Source organism: Microtus pennsylvanicus, chromosome 14, assembly GCF_037038515.1.
Source record: "Microtus pennsylvanicus isolate mMicPen1 chromosome 14, mMicPen1.hap1, whole genome shotgun sequence".
Lineage (NCBI taxonomy): Eukaryota > Metazoa > Chordata > Mammalia > Rodentia > Cricetidae > Microtus > Microtus pennsylvanicus.
Genome location: NC_134592.1, coordinates 3,522,546 through 3,545,720, shown reverse-complemented (window position 1 = coordinate 3,545,720; position 23,175 = coordinate 3,522,546). Strand labels below are relative to the sequence as shown.

The 23,175-nt window shown below is 43.1% G+C and overlaps 1 protein-coding gene across 2 annotated transcripts in view; it reads right to left on the bottom strand.

Annotated features, from left to right (window-relative positions):
• Positions 1–8,926: 8,926 nt before the first annotated feature.
• Dync2i1 (dynein 2 intermediate chain 1) overlaps positions 8,927–23,175 on the bottom strand; it is a 61,467-nt gene continuing 47,218 nt past the window's right edge. For both annotated transcript variants that reach the window (XM_075947799.1, XM_075947800.1), the window contains exons 15-22: positions 21,811–21,924; positions 21,645–21,706; positions 21,155–21,206; positions 19,289–19,349; positions 15,695–15,794; positions 15,388–15,519; positions 14,000–14,223; positions 8,927–9,274 (exon numbers count right to left, since the gene is read on the bottom strand). In XM_075947799.1, coding sequence (XP_075803914.1) covers positions 9,106–9,274; positions 14,000–14,223; positions 15,388–15,519; positions 15,695–15,794; positions 19,289–19,349; positions 21,155–21,206; positions 21,645–21,706; positions 21,811–21,924 — 914 coding nt within the window. In that variant the 3' untranslated portion in view covers positions 8,927–9,105. The remainder of the gene's footprint in view (positions 9,275–13,999; positions 14,224–15,387; positions 15,520–15,694; positions 15,795–19,288; positions 19,350–21,154; positions 21,207–21,644; positions 21,707–21,810; positions 21,925–23,175) is intronic.

Genomic DNA, 23,175 nt, shown 5'->3' with positions numbered 1-23,175 from the left:
AGGGAGGGGAAGGGGAATGGGGGGAGCCGGAGGGAGGAGGTGGAAATTTTTAATTAAATAATAAAAAATAAAAATGAAAAGAAAAAAAGTTTCTCCAGTACATTTTGACTTCGATGGATTATAAAAAACAGAAATGGGGTCAGCAAGATGGCGCAGTGAATAAAGGCACTTGCTGCCAAGACTGACGACTTAAGTCTGATGCCCAGAACAGTGGAAGGAGAGAATTGACTCTTACAACTGCCTTCTATATATGTGCTATGGCATGCACACTTGCACATACTTGGGTGTACGTACACACACACACACACACACGCCACAGATGCAAACAGGTGCAAAAGTAGTTTTAATTACAATAGAAGAGATTTATTTCTCATTCCTGAACATGTGACATTCAAGTTGAATGCTGGCAGACTTGGTATCTAGTGAAGGCTGTCCTCATGTCCTCAGAGTTGAATTAATGACGCCCATACATATATGGGTGTGGGGCCAGCTACTGGTGCATAGTATACCTACCTGGTGCCACACCCCTAAGGAAAACTGACTCCCCCTCCCCTAGCTGCCATCACCTGTTGACAGCGCCTCAGCCAGGAGTCGGGGCTTGTAAGCACCTCCACTCCCAATGCTCAACTGTTTAGTGGCTTGATGTTCTGAAGTGTGGCGGTGACCTCTGTGAGTCCAGGGGTGCAGTGGTCCACCCTCTGGCTCTTAAAATCTTTCTGCCCTTTTCTGTAATGTCCCTGAGACTTGGGGGAAGGAGGTGTGATGCAGATGTCCCATTTACAGGTGAGTAAGGACTGAAGCTTTTCTAAAGAGACATATTTGCTCCCCTTCAGCTGTCCAGACTGCTGAGAGAATGATCCTCAAGGAACTGGCATTTCATGCTGGAAAAAGGCTAAGAGAGCAGCCTGATGCCAGCCAGAGGAACTTGTCTCCCAGAAGAGATTTCCCAAAGTTCTGACAACTTGTCAAAGCACCACTTGCAGGAGATTTGGGAGCTGAGACAATGATGGCCAGTGATGGGTAAACCCATTGCTTAGATGTGTGTGTGTGTGTGTGTGTGTGTGTGTGTGTGTGTGTGTGTGTGTGTGTATGTGTGTGTGTGTGTGTGTGTGTGTATTCATATGTGTATATGTGTATGTATCTTTATACATCTTGCTATGTATGCCTCATGTCAGGGCCACAAAGATGGATTTGGGAGGTCACTGAACCTCTTTATTGGTTCCTTTTCGTGATGTGGCACCTCTGGATAAATTCCCTTTTCATTGTCATGTTTAATTGACCTACCAAAGAGAGGTGGCCGAGTCTGCTTGTCAGGGCTGCCAGGGTTCAGGTTCTGACCTAACAACACTGGACACAAGCACAGGTCAACAAAAGTGAAAGCTCTTTTTGGAAGTTCCTTTGAGGGGCTCCTTGGGGACCGCCTAAGGCCTGTTTCTGCTAAAATGTGCTGGTCTGTCTGTGTGCTTGTCTCCCCATTCTCACAGCTTTCCTCCGGGAAGAAGCCACACACAGATGAGAGAGAGTCCTGCTCGCTCTCCTTAGAGCCCCATGTCAGCACACGGCCACTTGTAGCATGTCTTTCCAAGTCCGTGTTCACTGTGACTCAGTGCATCTCAGCTGCCTTTGCACACCTGGGAGTGCTGGGACAGTTTCCCCAAAAAATAAAAAGTAAGAAGGGTATGCTAAGAGGTGGCATTTCATCACATGACTTTGATGCATATAAAAAAATTTAAAAAATAAAAATGATTTCTCCTCTTGATCAACGTGGAGAATCCTCTCCTTGAATGTATGCACAATGATTGCATTGTTGTGAGAGTTTGCCAGCCTACTGCTTCTTGTGTTTGCAATCAATCATCTAGGCATGAACTGAGGTCGAGGCTGGCCAGAGCTCAGGCTGCTGCTGCTGCCCCCATGTGACTGCTAGGCCATACTGCATGCTGCTTCTACCAGGGCATTTCTTTTTTTTTCTTTTTTTTTAAATTTATTTATTTAAGATTTCTGTCTCTTCCCCGCCACCGCCTCCCATTTCCCTCCCCCTCCCCCAATTAAGTCCCCCCCCAGCCCGAAAAGCCATCAGGGTTCCCTGTCCTATGGGAAGTCCAAGGAACCCCCACCACCATCCAGGTCTAGTAAGTTGAGCATCCAAACTGCTTAGGTTCCCACAAAGCCAGTGCGTGCAGTAGGATCAGAAACCCATTGCCATTGTTCTTAAGTTGTCCGTAGTCCTCATTGTCCGCTATGTTCAGAGAGTCCGGTTTTATCCCAGGCTTTTCCAGACCCAGGCCAGCTGGTCTTGGTGAGTTCCCAGTAGAACATCCCCATTGTCTCAGTGTGTGGGTGCACCCCTCGCGGTCCTGAGTTCCTTGCTCATGCTCTCTCTCCTTCTGCTCCTGATTTGGATCTTGGGATTTCAGTCCTGTGCTCCAATTTGGGTCTCTGTCTCCTTTCATCGCTTGCTGAAGGTTAATATTCAGGAGGATGCCTATATGTTTTTCTTTGGGTTCTCCTTATTTAGGTTCTCTAGGATCACTAATTATAAGCTCAATGTCCTTGGTTTAGGGCTAGAAACCAAATATGAGTGAGTACATCCCATGTTCCTCTTTTTGGGTCTGGCTTACCTCACTCAGGATAGTGTTTTCTATTTCCATCCATTTGCATGCAAAATTCAAGAAGTCCTTGTTTTTTATTGCTGAGTAGTACTCTAATATGTATAAATTCCATACTTTCTTCATCCATTCTTCCTTTGAAGGGCATCTAGGTTGTTTCCAGGTTCTGGCTATCACAAACAATGCTGCTATGAACATCGTAGAGCATATACTTTTGTTGTATGATAAGGCCTCTCTTGGGTATATTCCCAAGAGTGGTATTGCTGGGTCCAGGGGTAAGTTGATCCCGAATTTCCTGAGAAACCGCCATACTGCTTTCCAAAGTGGTTGCACAAGTTTGCATTCCCACCAGCAATGGATGAGTGTACCCCTTTCTCCACAACCTCTCCAACAAAGGCTATCATTGGTGTTTTTTATTTTAGCCATTCTGACAGGTGTAAGATGGTATCTTAAAGTTGTCTTGATTTGCATTTCCCTGATCGCTAAGGAAGTTGAGCATGACCTTAAGTGTTTTTGGCCATTTGAAGTTCTTCTGTTGAGAATTCTCTGTTCAGCTCAATGCCCCATTTTATAATTGGGTTGATTAGCCTTTTACGGTCTAGTTTCTTGAGTTCTTTATATATTTTGGAGATCAGACCTTTGTCAGTTGCGGGGTTGGTGAAGATCTTCTCCCAGTTGGTGGGTTGCCTTTGTGTCTTAGCGACAGCGTCCTTTGCTTTACAGAAGCTTCTCAGTCTCAGGAGGTCCCATTTATTCAATGAGGTCCTTAATGTCTGTGCTGCTGGGGTTATACGTAAGAAGTGGTCTCCTGTGCCCATGTGTTGTAGAGTACTTCCCACTTTCTCTTCTATCAGGTTCACTGTGTTCAGACTGATATTGAGGTCTTTAATCCATTTGGACTTGAGTTTTGTGCATGGTGATAGATATGGATCTATTTTCATTCTTCTACAGGTTGACATCCAGTTTTGCCAGCACAATTTGTTGAAGATGCTCTCTTTTTTCCATTGTATACTTTTAGCTCCTTTATCGAAAATCAGGTGTTCATAGGTTTGTGGGTTAATGTCAGGGTCTTCTATTCGATTCCATTGGTCGACTTCTCTGTTTTTATGCCAATACCAAGCTGTTTTCAATACTGTAGCTCTGTAGTAGAGTTTGAAGTCAGGGATGGTAATGCCTCCAGACGCTCCTTTGTTGTATAAGATTGTTTTGGCTATCCTGGGTTTTTTGTTTTTCCATATAAAGTTGATTATTGTCTTCTCCAGATCTGTGAAGAATTTTGATGGGATTTTGATGGGGATTGCATTGAATCTATAGATTGCTTTTGGTAGAATTGCCATTTTTACTATGTTGATCCTCCCAATCCAGGAGCAAGGAAGATCTTTCCATTTTCTGGTGTCCTCTTCAATTTCTTTCTTCAAAGACTTAAAGTTCTTGTCAAATAGATCTTTCACATCCTTGGTCAGAGTTACCCCAAGATATTTTATGCCATTTGTGGCTATCGTGAAAGGTGATGCTTCTCTAATTTCCCTCTCTGTTTCCTTATCCTTAGTGTATAGGAAGGCCACTGATTTTTTGGAGTTGATCTTGTATCCTGCCACATCACTAAAGGTGTTTATCAGCTGTAGGAGTTCTTTGGTAGAGTTTTTGGGGTCGCTTATGTACACTATCATATCATCTGCAAATAACGAGAGCTTAACTTCTTCTTTTCCGATACGAATCCCCTTGATCCCTTTATGTTGTCTTATTGCTATTGCTAGAACTTCAAGCACTATATTGAAGAGGTATGGAGAGAGTGGACAGCCTTGTCGTGTTCCTGATTTTAGTGGGATGGCTTTGAGTTTTTCTCCATTTAATTTAATGTTAGCTGACGGCTTGCTGTAAATAGCTTTTATTATATTTAGGTATGACCCTTGTATCCCTAATCTCTCCAAGACTTTTATCATAAAGGGGTGTTGAATTTTGTCAAATGCTTTTTCAGCATCTAATGAAATGATCATATGGTTTTTTTCTTTCAGTTTATTTATATGGTGGGTTACATTGATAGATTTGCGTATGTTGAACCAGCCCTGCATCTCTGGGATGAAGCCTACTTGATCATAATGGATAATTTTTCTAATGTGTTCTTGGATTCGGTTTGCCAGTGTTTTATTGAGGATTTTTGCGTCGATATTCATGAGTGAGATCGGCCTGTAATTTCCTTTCTTGGTTGGGTCTTTGTGTGGTTTTGGTATCAGGGTAACTGTAGCTTCATAAAAGGAATTTGGCAATGACTCTTCTGTTTCTATATTGTGAAATACATTAAGGAGTATAGGTATTAGCTCTTCTTGGAAGTTCTGGTAGAATTCTGCATTGAAACCATCTGGTCCTGGGCTTTTTTTGGAAGGTAGATTTTTGATAACGGTTTCTAGCTCTTCGCGACTAACAGGTCTATTTAGATCGTTCACCTGGTCTTGGTTTAGCTTTGGTATGTGGTACTTATCTAAAAAAATGTCCATCTCTTTTGCATTTTCTAGTTTTGTGGCATACAGGCTTTTGTAGTAAGATCTAATGAGTCTCTGAATTTCCTCTGTGTCTGTGGTTATGTCCCCCTTTTCATTTCTGATCTTATTTATTTGCGTGTTCTCTCTCTGTCGTTTAATTAGTTTGGATAGGGGTTTGTCGATCTTGTTGATTTTCTCCAAGAACCAACTTTTCGTTTCATTGATTCTTTGGATTGTTTTCTGCGTTTCTATTTTGTTGATTTCTGCCCTCAGTTTGATTATTTCCAGTCTTCTACTCCTCCTGGGCGCGTCTGCTTCTTTTCTACCAGGGCATTTCATCTGCTAGCTGGTTTGTCTGCCCACTGGTTTCTTCCAGTGAACACACTTGAATACCAAGGAGGGAACTTCTGTGTGTGGAGCTACGACTAAGCTTTCCCTTATGATAAGCTCACTGAGGCCCAGGGACACATGTGCCTTGAATCATCAGTGTGCTGAGACCACCTAGGCCAAAGTCCTGGAGAGACAGCACCTATAGACCGGGTGCCCACAGAAGCTGGTGTGAGGGAAGGACTGTACCAGGACCTTCGCTCCATCTTCCCAGGACATCAGTGGTATCATGCAGCTGGCACGGTGGAAGGAATTGGGATTGGAAGGGGAAGAGGTACAGAGATTGCTTCTCTGAGACTGGCCTGAACAAACAACAGAGCCCCAGCCCCACCGAAAGGCCTGTGCTTCAAACAAGTACCTGCTCCCTGGGACAGCACTCACCTCAGGGTGCTAAGCAGGATGTTGAAAAACAAAGGTCTCACGAACCAAAAGCCTGAACCCTAGATGTCACGGGAAGAATCTGAAGCAAGTCCCAGTCAGACCTGACAAGACTTCAATAGAGCCTCTCCCCCACCACCGAAGCTTAGCAAGGAGAAAGGCACAACTGTACTGGGAGAAAGGACAATGATTTCAGCATGAGAACAGCAATGTTGTAAACCTCAGGAAAATCACACTTAGAACTTCTAAGAGCTGTGAGTGATACATCAGCATACACACAAATTGTGTGGAATTATGATTAACACAACTTACTCAAGGCGGGGGGGGGGGGGAAGGAAAATAAATACATTACACCAATCCTGGAAAGTTCTTTTATTCTTACCTCTTCCCTAGTGTTGCATCAGACTCCTTGGTGCCCTCTTGTGGCCTGCTTTCTCCGCTGTCACACTGCTCCAGCAGCCTCCCAGGCTACCTGTGCTAATCTGTTCTAACATCACCATGATCAAAACACTATAGAGAAACTAGGGGTAGAAGAGCTGAAGAAGAGGCGAGATTTGTCATCATTTCTGAGGGCTCAGGCCATGGTGCTGGGGAGTGGTGTGACTCAGAAGAGTGGGTCCCATCATGGAGGGACAGGAAGCAGAAAGACAGAAACGTTGACCCTCATCTGCTTCTAGAGCTTCAACCCTGGGGAAAACGTGGCGCATATTCCACAGTAAGTTTTCTGCTCAGGTAATCCTCTCTGAACTGCACCCACAAACACACCCAGAGGTGACTCTCAATCCTGCTCATAGTGAGGATTAAACATGGCAAAGCCCTCCCAGGTCGAGTCGACCTCATGCTTGGGTTTGCCAGGCCCTCAAAGTCACCTTCCAGACTCTAAGGAAGGAGCGTCCTGTTTCCAGCAAGGGGAGATTTTCTGAGGGAGAACCGCAGGCTAGCACAGTCATCCTCCGCCCTTCACTGTCCCTGTCATTGGAGGCCCAGAGAGGCCAGTGCAGAGGTGCAGGGGGAGACACAGTGTGGGCTGTGTTCCCTAGAGGGGAGAATGGATCATGAATTTCTGTATAACTCACAGAATATTCAGCAGTGAAGCTTGGAAAGGAAATACTCTGTGCGACTGTGGGAGTGGAAGCCACACAGATTAAGTGACAGGGAAAGGCACGCTACCCAGGAGCAACAGCAGGCAAGGAACAGTCTCTCCACCGGTTGCTCTCAGCACCTGACTCAGGCAGGACCTCAGATGGACCCAGCCTTCCAGAGGCCCACAGAGCTACCTCAGTACTGGCCCTTCTTCTCGTTATGCCTTTTCTGTCCATCAGACCTTCTCTGCGATACAAGCCAGCCTGAACAGCCCCAAAGGACAAAAATAAATAAATAAACCTCAAACACTGCTATGCTTGGGCCACATAACCCAAAAGTCATCACAACAACCAGGAAGCCATCCACGTCCAGCCAAGAGCCATGCAAAGGATGGAGATGACTGTCCATAGCCACAGTTATCTGAGAGTCCCAGACACTAAGATATGGATAAAATCCAGAAAAAAGAGGAGTACTGATTCCTACTTTAAGAAAGAAACCTATAAACAGCATCCTGAGTCATGAGTTTTATGAAGCTGCAGAGAGGAGAGTCCAGCTCTTTGTTTAACACAGATTGGCTACGCACACACTTGCTCAGTGGCACCGTGCCAATCACATAAACATGCCCTCCGTCACACATTCTCCCTTCCTGCCAAGCAGTGGCCGCCACTGTGTTCCTCCATCTCTGTCTGCAGTTGTCCACTGCTTCCTGTCATTCAGTGACCAGCATGACAGGGGATAAAGACTCAGTGCCACCTTGTGGAGAGAAACCAGACAACTACAATCGCATCTGTCTGGGTCAGCATGCCATGCTACATTTGCATGTACCTGTGCATGCCTGCATGTGTGTCTTGTTGTTCATCTACTTGTGTATCACATGTACAAGTACACACTGGGATAAGTCTGAACAGCCTTAGAGCTGAGCTTCTACAGATGGGATAAACTAATCTGAACTACTTGTTTTCATGATAAACAAGTGGGCTTTGAGTCAACACAGTGAGAAAGGAAGCAAAGCTTGATGGGTTGCTGGAGGTTACAGACACCGAGATAGGAAGTCAGAGCATCCAGCTGTGACGCACTGGGGAAATAAGTGTATATTCCCATGGGCTCAGATGCAGGCAGCAAAGTTTTTCAGCCACCTTCTGGGCCCAAAACATTCCAGTTCTGACTGGGAAAGTGCAGAAAAAGCTCGAAATATGCTGCATACATTCCCTACAGATGGACTAGCAAGACATAGGGAATTTTCCAGGAGCTCACCCTCAGACTCTCCTGAGTGGCTTTGACATGTGTGGTATTCCAATACACAAACTGGAACTTGAACCGAAAGGAGATGGTGCCTTTGGGGAGGACAAGTCCTCCTGAATGGATTAGAGCTGCTGCAGGCTGCAGGAGGAGGAAGGGAGCGTGTTAGCGCCCTCTGTCTGTCCTTTGTTCTGCCAAGTAAGACACGGCTGCATGGTGGCTGCACGGTGCCATTGTGCAGGCAGAACTTGGGACTTCTAGCCTCTCCAACCAGTTTCTGGCATTTACAAATTGTTAAGACAGCACCAATGCATTGATGCCTCTCCTACTGCTCCATATTCAAGAAAATTTATTCACTTCTATTATTTCTATATGAAGATGGTTTTTATAAGAAGCACACTGTAAAATATAAAATATGTCTGACTCAATTCTATGGGTGTCATTTAAATCACACCAAGAGCTGGTGTTAAAGAAAACTTTAAAAATAGAAGGCTGGTGGAGGTCATCTCCAAAGTGAGCAGTTGTTTTTGTTTTGTTTTGTTTCTTTACTTTAGATATATGTTCATTATTTTATGCATAGCTAAGAAAATATTCTAATTATTAAAGTACATTTTCAGGACAGGCTGTTTAAAATCCAGTAATATAATTATGACAATATTTTTAAATTGTTCCAAAAATAACTGCAAATACTTTTAGTTGAGCTTTCTGGACATCACTCAGTATTTCCTTTGAAGTTCAGTATACACTAAAATGTTCATTGTTTCCATTAAAAATAGTGATTTATTTCTGGGAATACCAAAGTACCGTTCTTCTAAAACAAATTATGTACAGAATATACATATCCTATGTACACAAATCACATCAACACAGAGTCAAGGGATCCATCTTGTAATCAAGTCTTAGGTACTCGTCATCCTCCTGATACTAAGTTTTCACTTGTGAAGAAGCATGTGCAGCTGGCTGTGCTCATCCGCCGCTGGGGTGGTCCACCGCCTCTTCAGGTACTGGATGTCGACTGTGCCAGAGGCCCTGGCCAACACCAGGGCCATAAAGCTACCACTGACCTTCTCGGGATCCCCCATGATGGTCATGGCCACAAGCCTACAGGTGAGAAAGAACATGAATTAGGAAGTCAGTACAGCAACGAGCTCCTGTGAGCAGCACCCATTCCATTATGTGCTCTAGGGAGAAGCCTGTGTGCCCATGCCACTGTCCCTGCCGTGCTGAGGGTATGCGTCCAGGTCCACCCTTACCTCCTCCAGCAGTGAGTCTCAGAAACCCAATCTGAAGGGAACCCTGTCCCCACACAGACCTTCCTATTGCCAGCAGAAAGTGCCCAGTTCCTTCTGTCATGGCCTCCCTGGGGCTTCTCTTGGAAAACTACAGATGTAAAATGTACTCCTATGTTTACCTAGGCTGGAGCAACCGACTGGTTGAGTTTTAAGTTTCTTTTCAGGGCCTCACTATGATGCACAGACTGCTCTCTAATCTCTGAGTTTAGTGATCCTCCTTCCACCTCAGTCTTCCATGTACTGGGATGATGGGCATGAGTCACTCTGCTCAGAACTTGATATATTTTCTGTTTCCCTTTCTTTTAAGACATGGTCAGGCTATGTATCCCAATTTAGTTAGGAATTCCCCATGAGCCCGGCTAGCCTCAAACTTGCAAACCACCTGTTTCAGATTTTCAAGTGCTAGGATTGCACGCATGCCATTATAGCCAGTGCTCTTGACAGATATTTAACTAGCGCAATACCAATCTACCTACCACTTTTTCAGAGCTTGTCAATATATCCATTACATTCTATCAGAATTTACCTGCTTTTGGTCACTTTTATTCTCTCTCATTTTTAAAAAGCAATGTAATTTATTCCTCAGTTGTCCTAAACTTCAGCTGAACTGACCAAGAAAGGAGGGAAGAAGGGATAAGGGAGGAAATATGGGGAAGGACAGCTAAAGCTAAGGGCCATTTGCAGAGTCACAGTAACATAAAAACCTACTACAGTAGAAACTTCTAAAAACATACATGTGTGAAAGAAATATAAATTGCAATCACCAAATAAAGGAGGAAACAAAGCCCTAACCAGACATCTCTTGTCACCAAATTAAACTTCCAGTGCCAGGAATGGGTTTTATCTAATTGAGCTGTTGGCCAAAGGGACCTCATGAAAACCCCCAGACAATCCAGGCTATTGCTAAGGCTATTGGTTGCTCTCCATAAACTGACAGCAAGACCCTACTGCTAAAGACAACAGTTACATAACTCACTAAACATGGAAAAGTCAAGCTGATACCCACCTAGAGCCTTTTAATGTTCACGGTATTGGAAGGTACTGTGCACACTACCAGAGGAGAAATGTAAACATCAACCCAGCTACACACCTTGTGGTCTACAATGGTGACCTGCCTGAAAGATTCACTGGTGCAATAGTGGCACAAAAGTTGTAGGAGTAACCAACCACTATATGACTGGAATTGAGACTCACTCTGTGAAAGGGAACCCATCCCTGACACTGCCCAAGGGGCCAAGAACCTGAAACTAGATAGGCCAGATATTAAGGAAAAGCCAAATACTACTTACTGTTCTGCTAAAGGAATGTAGCAATTAAAAATTCTAAAGACATTCTGCTGCATCCACAGATCAGTGTATTGTTCAGCCCTAATCAGAGAAGCTTCCTTCTGCAGTATATAGCAACAAATACAGAGACTCATGATTGGACAATGTGTAAAGAGTAAGAGAGTTTGGAACACTCAGTCCTAAATGGATGTCTCCATCAAATCCCTCCCTCAGGGCTCAGAGAAGCCTGGGGAAGAAAAGGCAGACAAGTTGGAAGAGCCAGTGGGTATGGTGGGCAAGGAAACAAGGCCTTTAGGGCACACACAACACGACTGAAACACATATGAACTGCAGAGACAGTGGCAGCAGGCACAAGACCTACTCAGGTCTAAGCCAGATAAGTTCCAGCGCTAAAAGAGGAAGTAGACACAAGGCCCCATCCCTAAGCCAGAATCTATCTCCAGTTGACAACCACTCACAATGGGAAAATGTTTTCTCCAGCAGAGTTGTACTGAGCACACAAGCCACACTTAGGATTAGCCCCAAGCCCAGCAGTAGACAGCCAACACCAAGCAAGCTCAATGGTATTTTCCAAGTTTTCATCTCACAATGTTTTGTCTAGACTTTTTTTAAATCTTTTTAAAAACAGATCTTTTGCCTATACATTATGTCTTTGGATTTTCTGTATGTGAGAATGTGTCTCACCATCTGTTCATTTCTTGTGCTTTTTCCGTTTGTTTGTTTTGTCCTATTCTGGTTTGTTTCTATCTTACTGCTTATTATTATTACTATTATCATTATTATTATTATTGCCTTTTGTATTCTAATGAGAGAGAAAAAAGAAAGAGTGTGGATTTGGGTGAATCCAGAAATTTGTCAAATTTGGGAGGAGCTGGGGGAGGGAAAATTGTAATCAGAATAGATTTCATGAAAAAAAATCTATTTTCAATAAAAAGAAGTAAAAACCCCAAGGCCCTGGCATATACATATATACATAATATATATTTATAAAATTCAAAGAACAAAATACAGACTAAACAAATTGGGATCAAGAGAGAACTCTTCCAAATGAAATCTTCTATAAATACTGCTACTTTGAAATAAAGGAATAAAGGCAGAGAATAATTTCAAAGCAATGGGCCAGCAAGATGGCTCAGCCAGTAAATATACTTGCTACCAAGTCCGAAAACCTAAATTCTATTCCTGGATCTTACATGGTGAAAGGAAAGAACCAAGTTGTCCTCTGAACGCCACATGAGCAAATAGCATATATGCTTGTGTGTGCACATACACACCAATAAATAAATATAAATAAACAAATGCTTTAAACAGTTTTTAAACAAAGTAGTATGGGTGGCAATTCACGTCAGCAGGGTTCTTCCACGTGCGTGTGGAAAGGCTGCCTGGGGACTGGTGTGACTCAGGTGCAGAGAGCTGGAGGGCCTGACAAGAACAAAGACTCCACGACTTAAGTCTCATATGCTCTGTCCTCTGAGAAAGTAGGAGTAAGTTGTAGACCACTCAAACATATGCTGAATCTGCATGACACTCCTATAAAATGGTTCTTCCTGAACGATAATGCTGGGAGACTATTCCACTACTCTCCATCCACTGTGCTTTCTGAGGCTGAATATAAGACAACTGCACTGTAGAGAGTTTCACAGTACTGTCTAAGTGAGCACTAGTAGAGAAGCTGATGGAAAGTGGAATGGGATGACCACCATGGGTCAGTAGGGAACAACAGCGGCAAGGTCCAGGGTGCGGGTGTTGGCAGCAAAGTGGCTGCGCATCTGAGAAGGACATATAGGAGTTCTGGCATCTGAGAAGGGCATACAGGAGTTCTGGGCATCTGAGAAGGGCATACAGGAGTTCTGGGCATCTGAGAAGGGCGTATAGGAGTTCTGGGCATCTGAGAAGGACATATAGGAGTTCTGGGCATCTGAGAAGGGCATACAGGAGTTCTGGGCATCTGAGAAGGGCATACAGGAGTTCTGGGCATCTGAGAAGGGCATACAGGAGTTCTGGGCATCTGAGAAGGACATATAGGAGTTCTGGGCATCTGAGAAGGACATATAGGAGTTCTGGGCATCTGAGAAGGGCATACAGGAGTTCTGGGCATCTGAGAAGGGCATACAGGAGTTCTGGGCATCTGAGAAGGGCATACAGGAGTTCTGGGCATCTGAGAAGGGCATACAGGAGTTCTGGGCATCTGAGAAGGGCATAGAGGAGTTCTGGGCATCTGAGAAGGACATAGAGGAGTTCTGGGCATCTGAGAAGGGCATACAGGAGTTCTGGGCATCTGAGAAGGGCATACAGGAGTTCTGGGCATCTGAGAAGGGCATAGAGGAGTTCTGTGCATCTTTTTATTTGGCTTCTAACTAAAACTACCTTTTGTGGAAGGACGCTTAAAAGAAATCCCACACTAGCTCAGAATTGAGAAATAGATGGATATTTATTTAGGGGTAAACTCACAAATCAGAATCCTCTGCTTGAATGGAGACCAGAAACCGAATCCAGCAAGCAGAAAGAGCGGCCGGAAAAGAGGCCGAACACAAGCTCTACATCAGCACATATAGTATAAGAGGCCACGCCCCAGTGGGTGGGAAACCACTGGCTGTAAGACTTCCTACAGCAGTCTTTAAAAAGTACTTTTGACTATATAATATATAAATGTAGTATTGAATTTAAACTTAAAACTGTGATTTAAGAAAGACCAGACAGAGTGCAGAGAATAAGTGTCTGTGGCATGTTCACTCATAAATGGGCATCCTTATGACACAGAGGATTTTATTCAAATTTGACCAACTCAGCTGTCTTAGCTAGAGTTTTATTGCTGTGAAGAGACACCATGACTACAGCAACTCTTATACATTTAATTGGGGCTGGTTTACAGTTTCAGAGGTTCCGCTCATTGTCATCATGATGGGACATAGGGCAGTGCACAGGCAGACATGGTGCTGGGGAAGGAGCTGAGGGTTCTATATCTTGACCCACAACAACAGAAAGTGAACTCTGTGTCATATTAGCCTTAGCTTGAACATACGATCTCAAAGCCTGCCTCCACAGTGACACACTTCCTCCAACAGGGCCACGTCTAATCCAACAAAGCCATACCTTCTAATAGCACCAATCCTTCTGGGCCAGGCACTGAAACACATGAGACTGTGGGGGCCACGCCTACTCAAACCACACACACACACACACACACACACACACACACACACACACACAGAAAGACCAGAGATGAGGGTGATGGGCCTTGTACTCACCTGTCTGGAGAGATGGACTGTTGAGCCACAGGACCCAAGTCATTCTCAAGAAGGTCCCAGATATAGATCCTGGATGCATCATCCTGGACCAGGAACACAGCAGGCCTGGTCGGGGACCACTGCAGGCTAGTGACAGAGTGGCCACTGGTGCTGCTGTCCCACTGCATGAAAGGCCTCTCGGACGTCAGCTGGTGCAATCTGATGCTTCCATCTGAGCAGCCAGCCTGCAATTGTGATACAGAAACCCTATTTTTCTTTCTTTTTAAATTAAATCTCAATAGTCAGGACATTTTATCAGAGTGTTATAACGCTTGCCCTGTTTGTAAAATATCATTTTGGCTTGCTTTTGTTTTCTGAATAAAAAGACATGAAACCTATCCTACAAAAAACCCTCACCCTAGAAGCTGACACCAGCCCAGGATGCTGGGGCGAGCTCCACAGAAAGAATGTCACCTTTAAGCAGCTCTAGTTATACTGACAGTATGGCTATGTGTTCCCTTTGGATTGAAATTTTCATAAAACAAAACTCGGCTGGTTTAATGAAAAAACAAATTATTAGCCTATAAAGAGAGGATTATTTCTTCCTTACTCTTTAATCCTTTCTCATACTCAAAAAAGATGTACTTGCATAAAATTAAAAAAATTGTGTGTGTATTCAAATCAAATGTCAACAAGAGAAATCAAATCCTAAAATAAAATAATATAGAAACACATTTAAACCCTAATTTCAGATAAGTAACACAATCATATGGGATACAGGGGCAAGAACTAAGCCAAATAATCTCTGAGCACCATGTCTGAGTGTGCAACTTCTGACTCGAATACACAAAGTCTTGAGTACTGAAAACTGGCTTCTCTTCAAGAGGTCTTAAAGGCTCTGTATATTCTGGGATTGCACTTTTAGCCAGGCAGATGGTAAACCATTGCTACAGTCTGAATGAAGTTTGTCCCCACTGATTCCTGAGCTAGAGACTTAAGTCCTCAGAGTAACAGTGTTGAGAGGCAGTGTGACATTTAAGAACAGAATACAGTGTGAGGTAATGAGGTGAGAGGTCCGAGGCTCTCATAAGTGACAGATGACTGTTCTGGAGGAGAGGGTTAACGCTCAGGACTGGATTACTTACCATGACCATAGGTATCTTCCTGTTAAATTCTAAGTACTTTGCATCTGAACAAAGTATTTCTTAAGAGAGTTAAATTTCTGAGTTAACTTGATTTAGTTTTCTGTTAATAATATCCCATGTCTCCTTTTTAGATCACTGGAGCCCAACAAATGATAAAAATTTGTAGATTACTAAGAGATCAACACTTTCTAAATTATTCTGCTAGATTACACTATTATGAGGGTCCTATAGGCACCTAATATCAATGAAAAATGACCTTCTTACCAAGAATACGGTTTCTTCAAACGGTGAAAAATCGATCACATTAACTTTTATTGATCTGATACCATGTTGCTGAGGTCTGAACACCTTGGGAGACACTCTCCAATCTTGTCTGGTACTGTGGCTTATAAGTCCCTAATTATTAAATAAAGAATACCAAGAATGGCCAAAGAAAAGTATTAGACTGGACAAAACTATATTCATGAAATAATTCAGACATTATAAAAAGGCAAATAGTAAGTTAATCTGCTATAAAGATATCTATGAGGTAAGGCTAAGTGGAAAGGATGAAATGTAAAACACTACTAACCATGTCGGTGCCGACAACAAAGTGATTAGGATCCGAAGGCAGAAATTTGACACTTAGTGTTTGTGTGGACCCCCAGAATTCACTATCTTTATGGGAAAGACTGTAAAATAAACAGCAGAGATGAACACATGGCTTTTGCAAAACCTGGGTGATGGCAACACCTTACACTCACTTAGCACTGCCACACATCATCCAGGGAGGAACAGCTTTATCACACTTCTTCCATGATTCCAGCTACTACTCTGCTCCCTATTTCTCTTTCAAGTATTGCACGCTTGATCATTTCTGCAGACCCATCACTGTTTCCTGATTCTTTTATCAACTATGTTGAATCTATTATTGAATCACTCACTGGTTGAAATTTGGAAACGACAGCACTGCTTTGAAAAGTGTATTGTACAACTGCGGCAGGTCTGATGCCGAGAGATGGGGATTAGTAGTTGACGGATGAATCCCACTTGATGACAGCTCTGTTGTGCTTCCTCGTGCTTCTGGTTCCTAGAAAGTTTGTGAACTCATCTTTTGCAGAAGGCTTGTGGAAATCCCATAACTACCAGCTTCCTATCAGGCAGATGTTCTTGCATCTTTACCTCAAGGTTCCAGGGACTCTGATACTTGCAAGTTCCCATACACATCTAGCTTGATCTTCCAAGTAACCATTTTCCCTTAACTGGGAGTGAAACTTTATTTTCCTCACACTCAAGGGGCAGTGAATTCCAGAGTACTGTGCAAGGGTCTCAATTCTAACTCAGGCAAGCCCCGTGTGTCTATGATTGCACAAGGTTTGAGCCACAGGCTTATAGGAAAGGCCTGAGAACCTGGCCTACTGGTTGTCAGCATTAGTTCAAAACCTTATTATCTAACTTAACTTCCCTTTTTGTTCTTAGGGAAGAGATTTTTCTTTTCTTAAAAAAAAAAAGTAAAACAAAAAACAGCTATATTTGGAGCTGCAGAAATGGCTCAGCAATTAAGAGCATTTGCTGCTCTTACTTAAAGAACTGGATTCTGTTCCCAAAACTCATACAGCAGCTCACAACTGTCAGAAACTCTAGCTCCAGAAGATCTGATGCTCTCTTCTCGCCTCTGATAGCCCAGACAGACATGTGGTGCACATGTATCTAGGCAGGCAAGACACTTACACACGACATACAAACATCTCCCCCAGCTGCACTACCCAGTAGTCAAACCAGCTGAGGCTCCTCCCTCTCACTGTTTCCATCACCAACTGATTTCCAATCCTATTCTTGAACTCACATCCAGTTCTCCACAGCTATACTGGTTTTCATACAGGTCACTATATTGGCCTCCTAACTGGTCTCCTTGACTCCAGTTTCTCCAACTTCAAACTCAAATCTTTCCAAGTTGATTATCCTACATCTCAAAAATGACATTCCACTTCTTTAGAATAAGACCCTGTCACCTCCAAGACACTGTCTAGACTGCCAGCACAGCAACAGGCATGTCAAGGTCAGCCATCAGCTCACCCCATCTTTCTCAACTGCAGATTTGCTGGTATGTCTACACACAGGTATCTTTGCCTTAGAGCCATGACATGCTCCTTTGCCAAGCTTTTGAGGATCAATCCAATATCAAGTCCTAGTCAGTGTTCTATTACTGTCAGGAGAAACCATGACCGAGGTAACTCTTACAAAAGTGGGGGCTTGCTGACAGTTTAAAAGGGTAGTGCTTGGTCACGGCAGGAAGCAGGCAGGCATGACACTGGAGCTGGAGTTGAGATCTTTACATCCTGATCCACAGAGAGCAGGCAGGGGTAATCTCAGAGCCCATCCCCAGTGACACACTTGCTCCAACGAGGCCACACCTTCTAATCCTTCTTAAACAGTTCTCCTCATTGGTGTATAAGCATTCAAGTATATGAGCCTATATGACCATTCTCACTCAAAGAACCACATAACACTTTCCCCAAAAGCTCCCATCTGTCTGGACACAACCCTTCCCTCCTTCAAGCTCCTACATGCCTATGTTCATACTAACACATCATACTCTTATAACTCTTATAACCATGCCAACAAGGAATATTCTGCTTCACTGGCATGTTTGCTGGGATCACTGAAGGCAAGATGACTGCTACACTGAGGGTGACATATTTCCAGGACATCCACAGTCCACAGGTGGCAGAAAAGGGACAAGGACCTGGTGCATCAGTCCAGCCAGACACCCCAGTTTACCCAAGGTAGGGAAGCTACAGAGTTAGGGCTCTCCTTATAATACAGTCTGCCTGTACCCCTCCTTTCCCACAGATTCTTGCAAAAATACAGGTATGAACATATGGCATCAAATACATTAACTACTTCCCTTTGGAGCGTATATAGCTAAGTCCTGTAAGAGTATACAGTTAAATCCTGGAGGAAATTACAGTTAAAAATAAATATAATGCACGGCATGAGGTGCGAGCATCTCGTGCAGAGGTACGCAGCGCGGCAGTGGCAGAGGTACGCAGCACGGGAAGGAGGCATAGCCTGAAGAGCATGCGCATGCCTAGCCCTGCAACATATCTGATGACTTGAACTATCTCCTTTCATAATTATATTCCAGTCAAGTAAGTTGATTTGAATGACTGTATTCACTGTGTTCTGTGTGAGAAAGAGGACACAGACTCAAAGATGTTTCACAGGTAATTCACATACTAACAGCCTCACTGAGTAAATGGCAGAAATATATGTCTTTGGGAACCAATAAGGAACATGGAACACTAATACTGAACATTCATTAAGAATCTGTACTTCGTAGTAAGTTCTATGAGTAAAAAGCAGAAATACTGCTTTTTTTTTCTTTTTGTATTTTTTTTAATGTTTGCTGTTATGTGGTGTTTTTGTTTGTTTATTTAACTATTTGAGACAGGTTCTTATATATCCCAGCTGGTTGCAAACTCACTGTATTGTCAAGGATAGCCTTGATCTCTTTTTGTTCTTTGTTGTTTTGTTTTGTTTTCAACTTCTTTTATTTTTTTAAACGATCTTTTCTCATTTTACATACCTATCCAGTTCCCACTCCCTCCGCTCCTCCCACTCCCTCCACCTTCCCCTCACTCCACCCCCACCCACTCCTCAGAGAGGGTAAGGCTTCCCATGGGGAGTCAACAAAGTCTAGCACATTGCTTTGAGGCAGGACCAAGACCCTCCCCCCATATCTAGGCTGAGCAAGGTATCCCTCCAAAAAGAAAGGGCTTCAAAAAGCCAGTTAGCCTTGAACTCTTAATCTTCCTGCTTCTATCTACCAAATAGAATTTGCTAGGATTATAGGTGTATGCAATGCCTAGCTAAAAGTAAATTTATAAATAAAACTTATTTCAATGTTTTCAGTTCCTAAAACTTGACTTGATCAAGTTTAACTAACTTTAAGTCTAAATTAAAATTAGATGAAAGACAGTCATATTTGACTAAATTTATAAGCTAAGAACATTTTACTAATGTCTATAAGCCCTATATCTGAAAAATATATTTGTTACATTAACTGATATAATTCATATAGCAAAAACTGAATAAGTCCTCATTGCAAAACAGAACATGCATTTAACAGGAAGCAGAGTCCTTGTGGGATGAGGGCCTTGCTTAATCCCAGGGGATGTCTCACCTGTTGCCCAGATGGATCGCAGTACTGTGCACCAATTTGACCCTCCCTCCAGGTATCAAACCTAGAATCAGACAAACCACAAACACACACACCTCTTAATGCAAGTTAACCCCAATTCTACCTACAGTTGTCTGGATTCACTCTTCCTTATTTAAGTATCATAACCAGAAGGAATGCCAAAATATAAATACAGGAAGGACTCCCTCTAAATCTGGTGGAGGTGTCTGTGCCTTGCTGAAGAGGAGAGTCTGGAATTTATAGGTCATTATCAGAATCCCATGGGGCCATGATCCAGATGTGCACACATTTTCAGACTGGTGAGAACAATTGGCATCACATGTATTGAATACTTAGTTCCAAATGCCAAACCCTGTGCTGTAAATATCCAAGGCAATTGTCATTCAAAGCCAATCAGAAACCCACCAAGTTTCCAGTTTGGTGAATGGTCACCAGTATTTTGAGCTCCTCCAGGCTGTTTCTGTTGATCAGAAACTCTAACTTCCACTCAAACACCATGGAACTACAGCTCCCAGGAGACCTGGCTTTGTTTTCCATTCCTTCCTTTGTTCTCCTCAAATATGGACCCTTCAGTTGTCTCTGCCAAATGTCTGTCTTAAAGCTATTCTCCCTTTTGTACATTACTGCAGAGGAAAGAATTAGAGATTTAATATAATGAAACCGAAATTATAGGCAAGATGCTATCCAGAACCTGGAGTGCAGCTGAATTAAAAGCGTGTAGAAATATATTCACCTCACTGCTAGGAAGGGCAACTGCAAGCACACTGCATGACTTGTCTCTTACATTCACTGTACAACAATACGGATGGCATCCCAGTGGAGGCAGATCTGCAGATCAGGCCTGCTGCCGCTGGTCTCAACCACAATCAGGAAACTGATTTGAATGGCTCTTCAACAAGAAGTGATCAGCACTTGTTTGGTGAAGAGCCTGCTTCTGAATCTGAGAACCTGAACCTGAAACAAGGCCAGTGTCAATCCTGGATTTTTTTTTCCTATCTTTTTCCAAATCTATCAGGGGATACACCCTTGAAACAAATAAGATGAAACAAGCTGTCGTTAGAAAATTAACAGCTGCCGGGCAGTGGTGGCTCACGCCTTTAATCCCAGCACTCGGGAGGCAAAGGCGGGCAGATCTCTGTGAGTTCGAGACCAGCCTGGTCTACAAGAGCTAGTTCCAGGACAGGCTCCAAAACCACAGAGAAACCCTGTCTCGAAAAAGAAAAAAAAAAAGAAAGAAAGAAAGAAAGAAAGAAAGAAAGAAAGAAAGAAAGAAAGAAAGAAAATTAACAGCTGTAATTCAGGGTAAGAAAGCTGAGCTTAAGATGCAGACAAAATAGCCCCAAGATCCATCAGAACTGAATTGTCCGGGGCCTCTTAGTACTGGAAGCCATGCCAAGTGGCATGGACAACAGCACACCTTGGGGATCCTGAACTGTTTCCCCATCTTTCCTGCTCCACATGGGACACTTTAGCACGCTGTGTCATCACCCACTCCAAGTGGCACGAGGCGAGCCACACTTAATGAACTCATGTACACTGGGTATATACAAATCCACAGAAGAAAGCCCCAACTGAAGAAGGACTTAGGACATGGACACCTGAAGAATACTGGAAAAGAAGACAGTTGCCTTAAGTTATGACACAAAGCAGAATGAATGCCAACCATGACAGAATTTACGACACCCACATTAGACGTCACTCAACCACTTTAGCTAGTGAGATGGCCACACAACTCTGATGTTCATTTTCAGGTTGCTGATGACTTATTTTTCAAAGCATGTTGTGTTATCTTTAATCTCTAATCATTTTAGCAAACAATAATTAATTAATTTTTACTTCAATAGTTACCTAAATCACTCATTGAACCAGAGATATCTGCCTTTGGTAATTCAACAACCACCTAAAAACAGAATATTGAAAAAATGGATACTGATACATTTTAAAACTAAGAAACAATCAAAGAATAGCTCTAATAAAATAACATTGCTTTATTAGATCCTAAAATATAATTGTTTCATAAAAAGACTACTCATTTGCTTTAGAACTAATGACTTAAATTTATTCATTCTTTTATCTCACTATTCTCCTCTCTCAGTAACCTCATTAGTAGCTCACTATACAAGTCCTAACATATCCTTTAGGAGTGAGGCCTTCTTATGGTCTTCCTTATGCATTTCCAGAGGCCAAGGCCAGGCATACAACTCCACACCCCTTCCCAGAACAAAGGGTCTTACTGTCTTGTTCTGTTCTATCCCTGACCCATTCCCCAAGCCAGGTGCCAGTCTCCCCCCAGCCGGTTCCACTCAGCAGTATGCACGGCCTCGCACCTCCCACTTACCCACACATTGAGAATACCACTCTCGTCCAGGGAAGCGATGTGAAATGACAAGCCTGCCATTTCTAATGAAAGCAGAAACAAAAATGGAGGAAAGTAGCTTTAAGTAAACATAACGCTTTGCATAACTACTGCTTGAAAGATTTTATAGGTGTAAGAGCTCTTGTACCTTCTTGAGTAGAAAAGGGTGAAAGCACCACGCTCTGTTTCTTGTAAGCAGATGTAACAACCGGCTCTATGGCTTGAAGAGGACTTTGGTGGTTCACTGATGTGAGGACTCCATCTAGAAATTAAAGGCCCGTAGTACCCACTGTAAGTCATATATTTTAGCAATCAAATTAGCATTATATGTTAAGAAATATGTGAATGCTTCTGCATCTAAAGATCTGAATCTCTCCATATACCTCTCACCTAAAGCCACAAGACTAACAAGTCACACATCAAGACTCAGGACCATGAGTTTTCAGCATCTCTAGCAGAGACTACAACCTCAATATGCTTATAAGAGGAAAAACAAGAAACGAACACCAAAGCTTGTACCATTACATAACTGTTCCATCACTGAGGCAATATATATACAGGGCTAGGAAGGAGATCAACATACTCAAAGACCAAGAGTATTGTTAAGCAGGTACTCCAGAAAAAGAAGACATGATTCTAAGCCCAGAATCCTCCAGGATTTCCAGGCTGGGGAAAGAGGGCCATTCAACAGGGCCTTAGAAAAGTGCTGTTTATGGGCAACTTATAAGGAAAGAGAATAGCATGGACTGAGAACAGAGCAGTGCAAGTCAGAGCAGGGGACTTAAACAGGTACACAGTCACTACCAGGAAAAGTACTGCCACCCACAAATGAATAAAACATCTGGGAGTCATAAATTCAAATTCCATATGCAGGTACCTCAGGAAGAAATTAAAACAAAGACATCAAAGAATCATCCAGTGTGACTATTCTCCTGCCCCACCCCATCCCTGAAGAAAGCACAAAGCATAAGGCAACCAGTCTGAGATGAATGAGATCTCTGCAGACCACTATGGTAAATGCACTTAAAACAACAAATCACATCCAACATCAAAACCCCACATAAAAACAGAAAAAAAAGAAGAGGGCCGGTCGGATTGAACTTAAGAGAAAGCTAGTGAATAACAAAATGAAGACACATTGCAGACCTCCCAGGGGGAAATCACACGGATGTGAATGATCTCCTCTAGAAGCTCCAGCTTCACACTCCTGACTTCCGCTGATGATACTGAGATGGCAAAGGAAACAAAGGGAGCATTTCATAGAGCGCTGTATTCGCATCCCGTCATCCCTCTTACTCATCTGTGCAGTCAACAACCATGGCTGGAAATACATGAAAGAATGATTGTCCTGCACTGAACATGTGCGGACTTTTCTTGCCATTGTTTCCTCAACATTGGGCACAACAGCTACTCACACATCGTATACACAGCCCTCTAGATAACATGAAATACAAAGAGAATGTGCCTGTTACAGCAAATGCTGTATCATCTTATATAAGGAGGCATCTGAAGG